General features: G+C 42.5%; 1 protein-coding gene across 2 annotated transcripts in view; it reads left to right on the top strand.

The window, feature by feature from the left end:
- Positions 1-7743: 7743 nt before the first annotated feature.
- Positions 7744-15819, top strand: part of LOC121282144 (heat shock factor protein 1-like) — a 69888-nt gene continuing 61812 nt past the window's right edge. For both annotated transcript variants that reach the window (XM_041195654.1, XM_041195653.1), the window contains exon 1: positions 7744-8009. In XM_041195654.1, coding sequence (XP_041051588.1) covers positions 7917-8009 — 93 coding nt within the window. In that variant the 5' untranslated portion in view covers positions 7744-7916. The remainder of the gene's footprint in view (positions 8010-15819) is intronic.

Genomic DNA, 15819 nt, shown 5'->3' with positions numbered 1-15819 from the left:
ACAGATTCATGTCACAAAAGACCTTTACAGTTGGTGAAGGAACATTTTGTCCTATTTATGAAATCTAAACAAAGTTCTTGAGGTAAAAGGACAGTGTATTGATCAACTGTACCAATAACTCCTTATTTTCATGAGAATTTAATAGGTTTTTTTCTGTTCTCTTTAGCCCTTACCATCATTCTCCTGAGCACTGCATGAATACAAATTAAATTAATTCCAGCAATTAGATATGCGGAGCCTAAGCAGTAACTATTTGCTTCTTTGCCACCCCCTTGTGCTAAATACCTTTTGTCCCAAACCTTAACAGGCTCATAATCAGCTAAGTCAGAATCTGCCTTCTACATAGGTTTAGATCCCATGAACACAGTCTGCAACATTCCAGCTGCATTGATGATCTAGAAGTCCAAATCTAATTGTTGCATTCTAGTCTTGCACATGTTGCACTGAACATCTAGTTTTTCATTTGAGAGGTTTTAACAAATGGGTGTGATTGTGTTACAGGTCCAGCTTTTCCCATCACTTTTCCCATGATTAGACAGCAATTTCTATAAGCATCCTGAGTCTCTTTTAAATCAAACTCTATTTTCTTTGCTGTACCTTTGTAAAACCAAGGCTTAACAATTAACCTGAAATGGCAGTAAATTGCTTACTGTGGAATCTGCAGGATACACACCAAACTTTCTCTTGCTTACAGTAGGTGGAAAAAAACAGGTCAGCAGAACTTAATATTCTGGGTAAATTTATTGTAAATGTGTATTTATGGATAAAAGAATGCATGATCAAAAATAATGGAAAGATACTAATCTAAAAAACAGGGCATAAACACCCACCACCTATACAGTGGTGCTGTGTGAAATATCCAGCAGTGCTTCCCAAGTATTTTTTATCATGACCCCATTTTAACACTTAAATTAATGTACCCCCAGACACCAACAAAATCAAGACCGTAATAAAGCAGCATATTCTTTCCTCCTTCCCTCTGCCTCTGCCTCCCCCTGCCCCTTCTGGGCATTTTGTCAATTTATATTAGGGTGTTTGCTATTTGCTTCTATCAAATCATGCCTTGATTCCTTTTAAATAGGGTAAAAAACATAGTGATGATGAATTTCCTCTGGTCCCCACCAGCTGCATTTAGGACTTGTGTCCAGTTACAAGTTGCACAGGGTTAGGGTCACTCAAGTATTTTTGGGTTGGGAACTTGTATTATTTATGGAGCTAATGGTGTGCCTGGTTCAGTTTGAGGGGTAGGGCGAGAGCCTATAGCCCACACCCAGTGATACTAACACAGCACAGTTTAAATTTCCCAAAATGTTCAGTTGTGAAATGTACCTTTAAATTTAAACCCCTTTGCCCTCTCAGCTTTTCCAACAGACACTTAGCTTGGGACTCTCAGATCTTCACTAATGCCTGTTTTGCTCCCCAGTTCTGGGGAGTGTTCCCACTCAGTGCTACTCCTGGATAACAAAGGCAAGTTTGGAAGCTCAGTGCCATGAATTAGAGTAGATTCTGCACTTCCTTCAGATCTGCCTGCAGTACTTAAGACTTCATGTCTATTTAAGAGTCTAATGGAGAGAGAAAGATCTCTGCAACCATGTAGCAATAGGTGGCCTGGGGAAACCAAAAATGTGATTGTTTTTCTCTACCCACCAAGCTTCTTGGCCTATTAACAATTTGCTCCTTCTCGTTTCTACATTATAATAACCTTTGTCTAATAATTACTTCTCACAACCCCATTTACGAACGTATGAATTAGGAGCAGGAGTAGGCCACTTGGCCCCTCGAGCTTGCTCTGCTATTGAATAAAATCATGGCTGATCTGACTGTAACCTCAACTCCACATTCCCGCCTACCCCCAATAATTTCACCCTCTTGCTTATCAAGAATCTATCTAGCTTTGCCTTAAAATATTCAAAGACTCTGCTTCCACTGCCTTTTGAGGAAGAGAGTTCCAAAGACTCATGACCCTCTGAGAAAAAGATTTCTCCTCATCACTGTCTTAAATGAATGACCCCTTATTTTTAAACAGTGACCCCTAGTTCAAGATTCTCCCACAAGAGGAAACATACTCTCCACATCCACCTTGTCAAGATCCCTCGGGATCTTAAAGGTTTCAATCAGGTCACTGCTTACTCTATTAAACTCCAGTGGATACAAGCCTGTCCAACCTTTCCTTATAAAACAACCTGTTATTAATCTAGTAAACATGTTTTGAACTGCTGCTAATGCATTTACATCCTTCCTTAAATAAGGAGACCAATACTGTTCACGGTACTCCAAATGTGGTCTCACCAATGCCCTGTATAACTGAAGCATAACCTTTCTACTTTTGTATTCAATTCCCTTCACAGTAAACAATAACATTCTATTTGCTTTCCTAATTACTGCTATAACTGCACACTTGCCTTTTGTGATTCATGCACTAGGACATCCAGATCCCTCTGAATCTCAGAGCTCTGCAATCTATCACCATTTATATATACTTTTTTTATTTTTCTCACCAAACTGGACAATTTCACATTTGCCCACATTAATACTCCCATGTGTCAGATCATTGCCAACTATTTATACCCCCTTGTAGCCCCCTTAAGTCCTCTTCACAACTTACTTTCCTACCTATCTTTGTCTTATCAGCAAATTTAGTGACCATACCTTCGGTCCTTCATCCAAGTCATCTATATAAATTGTAAAAAGTTGAGGCCCCAGCACTGATCACTATGGCACACAACTTGTTACATTCTGCCAACCAGAAAAAGACCTATTTATACCAACTCTCTTGCTTCCTGTTAGCTTGCCAATCTTCTATCCATGCCAATTTGTTATCCCCTACATCATGAGCTTTTATTTTCTGCAATAAGCTTTGATATGGCACCTTTTCAAATGCCTTCTGGAAATCTAAGTACAGTACATCCACCAGTTCCCCTTTATCCACAGCACATGACTCCTTCAAAGCACTCCAATAAATTGTTTACACATGATTTCCTTTTCACAAAACCATGTTGACTCTGCCTGATTGTCTTGAATTTTTCTAAGTACCCTGCTGATGCAAAATACTTGTTCAGTTCATCTACCATCTCCTTACTTTCCATTATTAATTCCCCAGACTCACTTTCTATAGGACCAATGCTCACTTGTCTCCTCTTCTTTAAATATCTATAGAAACTCTTACTATCTGTCTTTATATTTCTAGCTTTCTCTCGTACTCTAATTTTTCCCTCCTTGTTAATCTTTTTGTCATTCTTTTTTTTAATTCATTTACAGATTGTGGGCTTTGCTGGCTAGGCCAGCATTTATTGCCCATCCCTAGTTGCCCCTGAGAAGGTGGTGGTGAGCTGCCTTCTTGAACTGCAGCAGTCCACATGGTGTAGGTACACCCACAGTGCTGTAAGGAAGAGTGTTCCAGGATTTTGACCCAGTGACAGTGAAGGAATGGTGATAGGACGGTAAGTGACTTGGAGGGGAACTTCCAGGTGGTAGTGTTCCCATCTATCTGCTGCCCTTGTCCTTCTTGGTGGCAGTGGTTGTGGGTTTGGAAGGTGCTGTCTAAGGAGCCTTGGTGAATTCCTGCAGTGCATCTTGTAGATGGTGCACACTGCTGCCACTGTGCGTTGGTGGGGGAGGGAGTGAATGTTTGTGGATGTGGTGCCAATCAAGCAGACTGCTTTGTCCTGGACTGTGTCCAGCTTCTTCAGGGTTGTAGGAGCTGCACTCATCTCTACCCAAGCCATTTCTACATCCTGGTTTCCTGAACTTAATTTGCTGTTTGTGCGACTCCAACTGAGTCGCGACCTACTGATCTACAGAATGAACTGTAGTAAATCAGCAAGGCTTTTTTCGTAGCACCTCTCAAGCCCATGACATCCACAACCTAGAAGGACATGAATATCGGGTGCAAGAGAGCACTTGTAAGCTAAATCTATGCACCGTTCTTTTACAAGTTCTTTTAGGATTACAAATTGACTATGATTCTAAATTGTTTCTAAATTCAATTTATTATTCAAGTTTTAGTATTGAGACATAGAGTAGCTTACAATATTGTAACTCAAAGTTCCCTTTACTTACAATGACACTACAGGTGATCAGTCATAGCTGATGTAGTTAGTTGGTTGATCAAGCTGCTGCTTCTGTCTTCTCTGTTCTCTGTTGATCGTAAGGCTAGGACCGATTGTTCCCATGCTTCAGGTTTTACATTTCAGTGGGGCATATTGGAATGTTCATTTTGAGTGAGATATGTGCTCATTAGTGAAATAAACATCATCCATCTGCTTTAAAATGCCACCCAGTTCCTCTTCTGATGGTGTTCTTGCGGTTTCCACCACCCACAATTCTCAATCGTTTTGTGTCTCTTCTAATCATTATACGTGCCTGCAAGTCTTACACATGTACTACAAGCCAGACATAACATCTTTGCTTATCAGCAGTTTCATCCTGTGAGCAAACTCGTTGTACAGATTACCAAGTCTTTTGACTTCTTGCCTCCATAGAATACACATTGTGCTGATAGCCTCAGACATCAGGCCTCCTTGGTCAAATCCTGCCCGGCTTTGATTGATCAGGCAGCACTTGCAAGCCTTGGCCAACTGAATTTGATTGCGACTGCATCTCTATGCATTACCACCTATAAATTCTCTCTGGGTCATACATCATCCTGATTTGGATATTGCTGTTCCTTCATGGTCACTGGGTCAAAATTCTGGAACACCCTACCTAACAGCAAAATGGGAGCGTCTTGTCCACATGGATGACAATGATTCAACAAGGTAGTTGACCACAGTTTTCAAAGGCAACTAGGGAAGTGCAATGAATGCCAACCTTTCCAGCAACACCCCAGAGACTGAAAACAGAGAAGACTGATAATGGTAAGAGGGTCGCTGGATTCTGAGTATTTTCCTTTGATGTAAAAGCAATCTGTTTGAAGACTACCTTTAACAAACAGTACCTAATGGACCACCAATCACAGAGGTATGTTCTTGGAAGCATACATAGATTGAAATGGCAACGGATCCCCATTTAGGTCAGCTATTTCCCATTTAATATGATGAGGTCTGATTGCATGTAGCCAGCCACATATTGGCTAGCTGTATATTAACTTTTCCACAAAACAATGGGATTCCTTACTAGATATTTTAGAAATATATCTGCTTGAAGTCATTTTGTAAATTCTAATTTATACAAAGCACCTTAGATAATGTAAAATAAAGACAATGTGTCTTTCCATCGTATCTGTTTCAATCCCTCCAGCCATGTTTTCACTCCTCTCGTGGCACTGAAACACCCTTAATCAAAGTCACAAAGGACTGTGGTGCATTCTCTCTCCTTGTCCTTTTCTACATATTTTGATAAAGTGAAGCAAACCAACGTCCTCCACTCTCTCCTCTATTGTCAAGCCTGGCAGAAGTGCCCATGCTGGATTTGATTCTTACTTATCCAGTTTGGAAATTCTCTAGAAATACTTATTCTTCCAGTCCTTGCACCATTACCACTGTCATCACCTTCTCTCTCTCATCTACTTGTTTCCTCTCAGATGACATAATCTGCAGACATGGAATCAGCTTTGACATGTAGTGAAAACACACAGCTCTCGACTATCTTTGACTGCCTCCGTATCGGCAGACAGCTTGATATATCCAGCCATCCATGATCCACAACTTCCTCCAGCTAAACATTGGAAAGACCATTGCCAATGTCCTAGACCACCACAACAAACGCCATGCCCTTCCCAATGACTCCAGCCCATTCCCTGCCACTTCTTGGGAAAAACCAATCTGTAACCTTAGCATCCTATTCTATGAAGTTTCAAATGCTGTTTCCTTTCCATCACAAAGTCTGCCTATACCCCACTTAATTCTATCTGCTGCTGAAACTCTTATCCATGCCTTTGTCAACAATAGACTCAAGTCTTTCTGGCTGAAATCCCATCCTCCACCCTTCATTAATGTCAGTTTATTCTAATGCTATTGATAATCATATTCTACTCTACATACAATTTGCATTTATATGGTGCCTTTAACATAATAAAACATCTCAGGGCACTTCACAGGAGCCTTAGAAAGCAAAATCTTACACCAAACCACATAAGGAAGTAACAGAGTAAATGACCAAAAGCTTGGTCAAAGATGTAGGTTTTAAGGTGTGTTTTAAAGTAGGAAAAATAGATAGGAAAGTAGAGGTTTAGGGAGGGAACTCCAGACCTTAGAAGATATGGCCACCAATTGTGGAATGTTTAAAATCAGGGATATTCCAGAAGACAAAATTAGAGAACTGTGGATATCTCTGAAGATTGTAGGACTGGAGGAGTTGCATATATGAGGAGGGGCAATGACATGGAGGAATTTGAAAACAAGAATGAGAATTTTAATATCAAGACATCAAGACGAGCCTATCACATGTTGTTCTGTTTGCCTATCATTTGTGTTCTCATTGACCCATTTTGGCTGCAGACACACCAGTACTTCAAATTTTAAATTATTATCCTGATGTTAAAATCCCACCAGTTCCTTGCACTTCCCTATTTTCATAATGCATACCCTCCTGCAAGATGTTAACCCATTTTCTCAGCAGTGGTCCAGTTGGTAGCACTCTCACATCACAGTCACAAGGCTCTGGGTTCAAGTTCCACTCCAGAACCTGAGCACAAAAGCCAAGGCTAACACTCCAATGCAGTTATGATGGGGTGTGGCACTGCAAGAGGTGCTGCCTTTTGGATGAGATGTTAAACCGAGACCCCATCTGCCTGCTCGGGTGAGTATAAAAGATCCCATGGCACTATTTCAAAAGCAGAGGAGTTATCTCCGGTGTCCTGGCCAATATTTATCCCTCAATTGACATTACAGAAACAAATAATCTTGTTGTTAAGCCTTTGGTTCTCAGAAGCCTGAAATAATCACACTTTTTGTCACAGATACTGGAGTTTGAAGCAAGTATATTTTTCAGATGTGTGTGTATTGGAATGATACAATGTTAGTTTGGAACATATATTGTAGTGCAATAGTGGAGGATGCAGCATCTTGGATAAACATGTATAGATATACATGGCCATATAGATCCTAAATAATTTTGGGATAATATAATACACCATTATCACAATATTTTGTGGGAGTTTGCTGTGTGCAAAATTGGCTGTGCGCTTCTTGTATTAGTGAAACGACTATGCTTCAAAAGTACTTCATTGGCTGTAAAGCACTTTAAAATGTCCGGTGGCCTTGAAAAGTGCCATATAAATGCAAGCCTTTCTTTTATCTCTGCATCCTGGTAAGATCAGACCTGTTCTGGTGAAGCATTGCTCTTGCACAATGCCACCATCGTACAGATCTCAGGTCCAGCCTGCATTACTTTGAATTCTTGAGTTTTCTCTCACTCCTGAATTTTCCCTGTCCTCTCATTCAATGTATTAATTTGTATTTCGGGTTTCCAGAAACTAGGGAAAAGCAGCTTAATGGTGCAGCTTAATTTCCTATCAATTTACTAATGGTTAGAACGGAAAGATCTTCCATGTATCCAATTCCAAACCATACATACCCCACGTGCCCACACACAATATCAGGCAATTTGCGCACGCACAATTCCGCCCAACCTAAAGACAGTTCACGATCGGATCTAGCCCCGTCCCTCCTCTCTTCTATTGGCTAATCGAGCTGTCTCTCAAACTGAGAGCCTCTTCCCTATTGGTTACTGAGCTGCTTTTTGACTGGGCCTCTGCATGATTGACAGCTGCAGCAAGTGGTCCCACCCACAGATTGAGTCGAGCATGGACTTCAGCAACAAACGTTATTAAACAAACGGGAGTTCACCTAGTGGGAAGTAAACAACTGTAGTCATCAGAGCAGATTTCTCGCCGTGGGAAAAGCAGCGCAAGGTATTATTAAGAGGGTGGTGAGAGAAGTACATCGTGAACTTTTGCAAAATAAATTTTTTGAGAAATGAAGCAAAATTGCAACGTGCCTGCGTTTTTGAACAAGTTATGGACCTTGGTGGAAGATCCAGGAACAGATGAGTTAATCTCCTGGAGTCGAGTAAGTCATTCTGAAACATGTTAATACCGCCTGATAATATATATGCCTCATGTACAGATCATGTTACAATGTTTTATTAGCTCCCTGATTAGGACATTTATTTTTGCTTTCGAAATTGCGTATGGAGAACATTTGGGGGTGCTGGTGGTGGAGGAGGAAATCAAAATGTTTATTTAATTTTTTGAAAAAAGTTACTGTGCCGGAATGCAATCAAATGTCAGCTGAATTAGACATTGAGGGTCAGGCTCCAGACTGAGTGCGTATGTTGACTCTGCGTACTTAATGTCGGCATTTATAACATTTGCCTTTGTGCAGATCAATATTTAAATTACGTTCTTAATTACCATCATTTATACGTCTGGGGGAAAAAAGTAGAAAGTGCGTTGTAATTGGAAACTGGAGAATAGAACGTTTCTTCTCGATGGCAGCAGTTTGCGATAATAAATGTGAATAATTTTTCGGGTTTGAAAAACACATTTTTCGTTTTTGGAATGTCTGTTTTCAAAGACTTTTTACGTGTAATTGCAGCAGCTTTTTACTATATCCGCCAACCCTTGTTTGGGAATAAACATTGCAAACAGAATGAGCTTTGGAGTTCAGTATTCATGAAGATCCGTTTTATTTTAATATTGTTGAAGCAATATTCCACAGTCCAGGCCTTTAGTAGCTCCCAAACCTGTGTCGCACTTTTAAAAAAAAACCTCATTGCAATGTAATTTCTACCGTGTCGTGCAGAGGCAATAGAAAATGCAACAGGCACGGCAGAATTTTGGAACACTTAGATAATCCTAGCTAAATATTGCCTTGTTATTTATTCATTAATTGTTTCTCTGCATTGAGGGTCGCGCTACCTTCTGAGAGCGAGAGAGCAGGCGGACGGGATAGGGTGAAGGTCGCCGCCTCCACGTGGGGCCATGTCCAGGGCCCCGCCCCCCTTGTCTGGTTGGCCACTGAGTCGCTGCTGCTCCACGCTGATTCGGCGGCTGGTATTTTTAGAACCATACGCGCGCTCTGGGCGTCGCTGCTGATTGGGTGGTTCGCAGTATTTTGTTACAGTTATCTATAATGCACGTGCGTGACGAGGTATCAAAGGAAGCAGAGCGGAGGAGGGCCAAGTTGTCCATTCACAGAGGTTATGTATTAATGTGAAAGGGGTTAAAGTTTTTAAATATATTACAAATTACTGCAGATGCTGAAAACGTAAAGCTGCAAATACTCTGCAGGTCAGGCAGTAGCTGTGGAGAAACATAAGTGAACATTTCAGGGTGTAGACCTTTCCTCAGGACTGGACAATATTACAAATAAATAACATTCAAAAAGGGACAGAATAAGAAGGGGAGGGGGAAAATATACACCCAGGAAAATAAATAGAATGACCTGTGCAATGCAGGAATGAAAACAAGAGACAGTTAAATGGCAGAAATGATGTTAGTAGGAACAAAAAGGAGTTATAATGAGACAAATTAAAATATGCAAGCCCTGGAGATTCTTTGACTAGCCCAAGGGGATTGCTTAAAAAATGAAAGCATGAAAAACGGAAATAAAAACAAATTCTGGAAATACTCAGGGTCTGGCAGCAATCTGTGGAGAGAAAAACAGAGTTAACATGCTGGATTTTCAAAAGCCCGTAAGGGTGAAGCCGGGCACTCTGATCTTGGATGGCATCACTGGATCCTGATTTCTCTGGAACGTGGAGTGATATTGGGGGAGTGGATGGGTGGGTGGGATGGAAGGAGAGAGCTTGCAACCTGCATGCCTCCAATTTACAGACTGTTTAGCTTGTTATGGAACTCGTTAATGCCATTAGAGAAATAGTTTGAGATTTTCAATCCAGAGGCACAGTGAAAATGGACGGTCAGGGACACGCTAGGGCACAACTGTTGTGAAGACAGCAGGGAACCAGGGCTGGACAGTTATGAGAGATGGGAGATAAACTCAGCTGTTCACCCGCTGGCACAGAATTGTCATTGATGGTGCTGAGACTTGTATTTGTGAACAGTGAGCAATTGGACTCTTGAGAGGGATATGAAGCAGCTGGCATCACTTGGACATCAAAGTTTGGTAGAGGAAGCCCTGGTGACCAGTGAACAGCAGAAGAGAGTTGGGATGGAAGCAAGCTGTTCTGACATTGGACAAAGTGGCAAGGAGAAGCTTCAGCAGATACATCCCCCTGGTCAGGAGGAGATCAGAGGAGCACAGCGGGAGGTTACAAGAGAAGGAAGGCACTACCCAAGACAGTGAGTTACTGCCCAAGAATTAGCTGCCTGCAAATGATAGAGCGCTAGTGTCATAGGAGATTTGCACTCTGGTCCACAATGATCTGATGCCTTGTGGCTCCATGGCAGTCTCCATACCTGCAGCTGTCAAGGTCACCGTGGCACTGATGCTACAAATATGAAGTTTGTAAGATTATGTTTTGGGATTGTCTCTTTAATTTAGGGTAAAATGGAGAAATGAGGGGTCATGTGACCTGTTCTGAATTCTACCTGATGACAAGCTTGGTTGTTAAATGTTACAGGAGGGCCTAGGTTGTTTACTAGGAAGAAGGTGCAAGGTGTTCACACCTGTAGAGAATGGCAAGGATTGCTCAGTGATGCAACTAGCTACTTGATCAGACAATGTTAAGGAGAACTATGGGTACTCAGCCTGCTCAGCTTGTGTATATGCTGATTTATGTAGACTTAAACGCCTGTCAGACAGGTATCATTTGCCACTCACCTTTCTAGACCTTAGCAGATCATTAAAGTGCATTTTGCACTGCACTCATGTCCTCTTTGTGACTCCCCGATTGCTGACCTCCACAGCCACTTCCATCCATGCCCTCTTGGTCTCTCTTGGGGATTTATTCATGACAGAGGAAACAACACATTTTTCCTCTGAGACTCTGCCAATGCCTCAAGGGAAACACTTGAAAAAAATGGGGCCACCCGGGGATGCCTGCCCAGGCCAACACTTTGAGACCCTCTGATCTACCTGCGGCTCCATATCTTCAGGCATCATACCTTCAATGGCAAGCTGAGTTGTGGCTGCTGTTTTCTTTTTAAAATCATCCTCCATTACTAGGTGCTGCCACCATACCATTCCCAGTGCCACTAATTGGGACCCAGAAATGATTTGGGTGTCAGGTTCCTGAACCAGGATTGCAAATCCAGCTCAACATTTGTGCCCTGGCCCGTCTCCCATGTTCTGTAAACTTGAGGGAATCCAAAATTCTGCTGTCCATATCTTCACTTCCTGTTTGCTTTTTTTTTATTCTTTCATGGGATGTGGATGTTGCCCATCCTTAATTGCCCTTGAACTGAGTGGCTTGCTAGGCCATTTTAGAACGCAGCTGTCAGCCAACCACACTGTTGTGGGTCTGGAATCACATATCAACCAGATGAGGAGGGGAGGCAGGTTTTCCTTCTTGCCCTAAAGGGTTTTTACAACATTGTCATTAATACCTAGACAAGCTTTCAATTCCAGATTTTATTATTGAATTTGAATTCCACCAGCTGCCTTGGTCGGTTTGAACCTGTGTCCCCCAGAGCATTATCCAGGGCCTCTGGATTACTAGTCCAGTGATGTTATCACTATGCTATCATCTCCCCTATTATCCATGTGCTCTTAGAATTACATTGGTTCCCAGTTAAGCAATGCCTCAGTCTTAAAAATTCAGGTTCTTGCTTTCAGATTCCAGCATGGCCTTGCCATTTCTTATTTCTGTCATCTCCTTTATCCACACAACCCTCTGTGCTTTACTAATTGTGGCCTCTTCATCCCTGATTTTTAATTGCTCCTTCATTGCTGGCCATAAATTCTGGAATTCCCTCCTCCTCTGGAATCCCTCTCCGCCTATCTACCGATCCTCCTTTTTAAACTCGTCTTTAAAGCCTACTTTGACCAAGCTTTTGGTCATCTGCCCTAATTCCTCTCTTTGTAGCTCAGTGTCAAATTGTGTTTGCCGCTCCTTGGGATGTTTTGTTACATGAAAGGGTAAGTTGCTGTTGAAAGTGATTACTGACTAGGGCCCATATACACTGTACCCTTCAGCTTTTTCAGTGAAAATTTCCAAAAGTTTGACATCCTTGCTAAGCATTTCCTGATGCATATACCAGCTCTCAGATTTGTAGCACTGCCTTCTGAAATTATGGCAAACTGAGGAGAGGAATAGTAAACATGACTCAACAGGAATACTGCAGTATTGTAATGATTGCAAGTCTTCATACTGTGATTTTAAAAAAAATGCAACTTGTGCTTTTGAGCTTGGGAATGCCTGAAACGACTATATACATAGTAGTCAACTTTATTATTTTTGTATTACAAGAAATAATTGATATTTCAATTAAAAGCAAATGCCACATATTGCTGGAAATGTTAATTAAAAACAAAGTGTTGGAAACATTCTGCAGGTCAGGCATTTGTGGAGAGAAGAAGTTAATGTTTCAGGCCTTAACTTGACCATCTTTTCTCCACAGAGAGGTGGTAGCATAGGGGTTTTGTCACTTGCTTGGTAATCCGTAGACCCCAGGGTAATTCTCTGGGGATCTGGGTTTAAATCCCACCATGGCAGGTGGTGGTGTTTGAATTTAATAAAAATCTGGAATTAAAAGTCTGATGATGACCATGAAACGATTGTCATAAAGCCCATCCAGTTCACTGATTTTTTTTTTAGGAAATCTTACTGTTCAGACCCACAGTGATGTGGTTGACTCTTGAATGCTCTCTGAACAAAGGCAATTAGGGATGGGCAATAAATGCTGGACTATCAAGTGACGCCCACGTCCCATGAACGAAAAAAAGATGCTGACTGACCTGATTCTTTCCATAACTTGAATCAGAATTGTTTTACAGTGGCTATAATAGCTAGTTTACGTTTTCATTGACCCAATATTGCACAGTCATGTAGAACCTCTACTACATAAAGAATGATGTGATTGATGTAAATTGCATGGCTTTTCATTGATCTAATCATGCAATGACTAACAAGGGTGTAGAGAATAGCATTAAATTCTGATCTTTAACTTCAAATTTTTGTGAATACATTTCATAAGTCACAATTTATATTATGAAGAACAGTGATATAGAGTTGCAGTGATCATGACAGAAGTGGTCAGTGTCTAAACAAACCCCAAATGATTAGCTTGATTAGTTTTAAAAATCTAATATTATTATTGATCTCCTGTGGCACTGTAAGGAAGGTCTGCTGGTACAGTAGTAATGTCCCTACCTCAAGTACTATCTCAGGACTTGATGGCCATGGAAGTTGTGTTCAAAACATGGCTGAACAGGGTTAATTATCAGCCTGTAAATCCTTCTAATATGCCTGATGGGAGGCAGTAAGAGTGGGAAGCCACTGCAGTACATTGGCAAGCATAATCATGGACGAATCCAATGGAAAGCCATGGTCACCAACACGCGCTTAGGGCATGGTACCTGAAAGAGGAGGAGGTTGCATTGTAAATGAGAAGTCCAGACTAAAAGCAGTGGCCAATTCAAGTGAAATTAGAGTGTTGGGGGATAATTGGGGCTCAGCCTGTAGAAGCAGAAAGGAGATAATTGAGGGGGCAGGAAGGTGAAGGGGAAAAGAAAGAGATGAATTGGGAGTGTTAGAACAAAGTGGGGTATTGTGTCTAAAGGGGGGCCAGGAGGATTGGGGACAGGTAAGAGACAATGACATGTTTGACAGACTTTTCACAATGGGGGATAGGCCCAAAGTGAGTCTATGCAGGCTTGAAAGGCCCACTAACCTTTCAAGGTGTATCAGGGGTTGGGGGGAAGGGGTAGTGAAGGGCGATCTTTTGTGTGAGAGTAAAGAGAGGGGGAGACAATGACAAAATATTTAAGTATGGGGAGCAGGAAGGGGAAATTTACAGGGGTTGAAGTTCCTATCAGTGGGATGGTGAGCCTAGACATGAATGGTTAGTGAAGTGGGTAGGGGAGTGGACTGTAAGGGTTCCTTCACTAGAGAAGAGGTATATTGGGGAGGGCCATTTGAGAAATTAGTGAGTAAGGAAAATGTGGTGCTGATCTGTTTTTCATCTGGTGGTGAGATGGGGCCAGGATTGAAAAGAAGAGCTTTCTGCATGAAACTCTACATGAGGAGGCAGTGGTCAAAAGTGCACGTGGGCCTCAGAGCCTGAGAAGTAGAAAATTGGAGGAATATAGGGTGATGCTATGGTGAGTTGGGGTGGGGTGGAGGTACGATGACTGCAAGTCCTGGCTTAGTGGGGACAGTCCCGGTTGTCCCGACAGTTTCTCAAATGCTCAAATTGTCCAGGTTTTCGACTTTCCTGGCTTTCATACAGCATCAGTGTTTCTCTATGCTTTCCCTCCCCTGAGTCCCCTCTACCCTGCCAATAAAACGAGTCTCCTGTACTGTATGTACTGCTATATTTCAAAGGTCAATATCAAGGCTTAACATTTATCATTCAAGCAGACATTTTTTTCACCTCTCTCTTCCTTGGGTGCCAACTTCTTTAAGCTCGCAATATCGAAACCAAACAGACCACCCAGCTTCAACCATGCACCAGAAATTGCAATGGTAAACCCAGCCCTGTCGATCCTGAAAAGTCATCCTTTCTAACATCTGTGGGCTTGTGCCAAAATTGGGAGAGCTGTCTCACAGACTAGTCAAGCAACAGCCTGACGTAGTCATACACACGGAATCACACCTCACAGATCATGACCTAGACACTACCATCACCATTCCTGGATACATGCTGTCCTTCTGCCAGGACAGACCCAGCAGAGGTGGCAGCACAATGGTATACAGTCAGGGGGGAGTCCTCAATGTCGACTCCGGCTGCCATGAAGTCTTATGGCATCAGATCAAACAGGAGCAAGGAAACCTTCTGCTGATTATCATGTACCCTGCACACACACACAACCCCCCCCCCCCCCACCCCCCACCCCCCACCCACCACCCACCACCACCACCACCACCACCACCACCACCACCACTCAGCTGATGAGTGCTCCTCCATATTGAACACCACTTGGAGGAAGCTTTAAGGGTGGTAAGGGCACAAAATGTACTCTGGGTGGAGGACTTCAGTGTCCAGCACCATGAGTGGTTCGGTAACACCATGAGTGGTTCGGTAACACCAGCACAGTTGAGCTAGCCGAGCCCTAAAGGGCATAGCTGCTAGACTGGGTGCGCAGCAGCTGGTGAAGGAACCAACACGAGGGTAAAACGTACTTGACCTCACCAACCTGCCTGCCACAGATGCATCTGTCCATGACAGTATTGGTGGGAGTGGCCTCCACACAGTTGTTGTGGAGATGAAATCCTGTCTTCACATTGAGGATACCCTCCATCATGTGTGGCACTACCACCGAGCTAAATGGGATAGATTTCCCACAGATTTAGCAACTCCAGACTGGGCATCCATGAGGCGCTGTGGGACATCAGCATTAGAATTGTACTCAACCACAATCTGTAACCTCCTGGCCCAGCATATCCCCCACACTACCATTACCACCAAGCCAGGGATCAACCCTGGTTCAATGAGGAGTGCAGGAGAGCATGCCAGGAGCAGCACCAGCTATACCTAAAAATGAAGTGTCAACCTGGCGAAGCTACAGCTCCGGACTACTTGCGTATCAAAGAGCATAAGCAGCAAGCAATAGACAGAGCCAAGCAATTCTTGAACCAATGGATCAGATCCAAGCTCTGCCACATCCAGTTATGAATGGTGGTGGACAACTAAACATCTCACTGAAGGAGGACAAATATCCCCATCCTCAATAATGGGGGAGCCCAGCACATTAGTGCAAAAGATAAGGCTGAAGCATTCGCAACTATCTTCAGCCAGAATTGCCGAGTGGA

The sequence above is a fragment of the Carcharodon carcharias genome, chromosome 9, assembly GCF_017639515.1.
Source record: "Carcharodon carcharias isolate sCarCar2 chromosome 9, sCarCar2.pri, whole genome shotgun sequence".
Taxonomy (NCBI): Eukaryota; Metazoa; Chordata; class Chondrichthyes; order Lamniformes; family Lamnidae; genus Carcharodon; species Carcharodon carcharias.
Note: the sequence above shows the minus strand (reverse complement) of the source record. Positions and strands in the feature narration are given on the sequence as shown.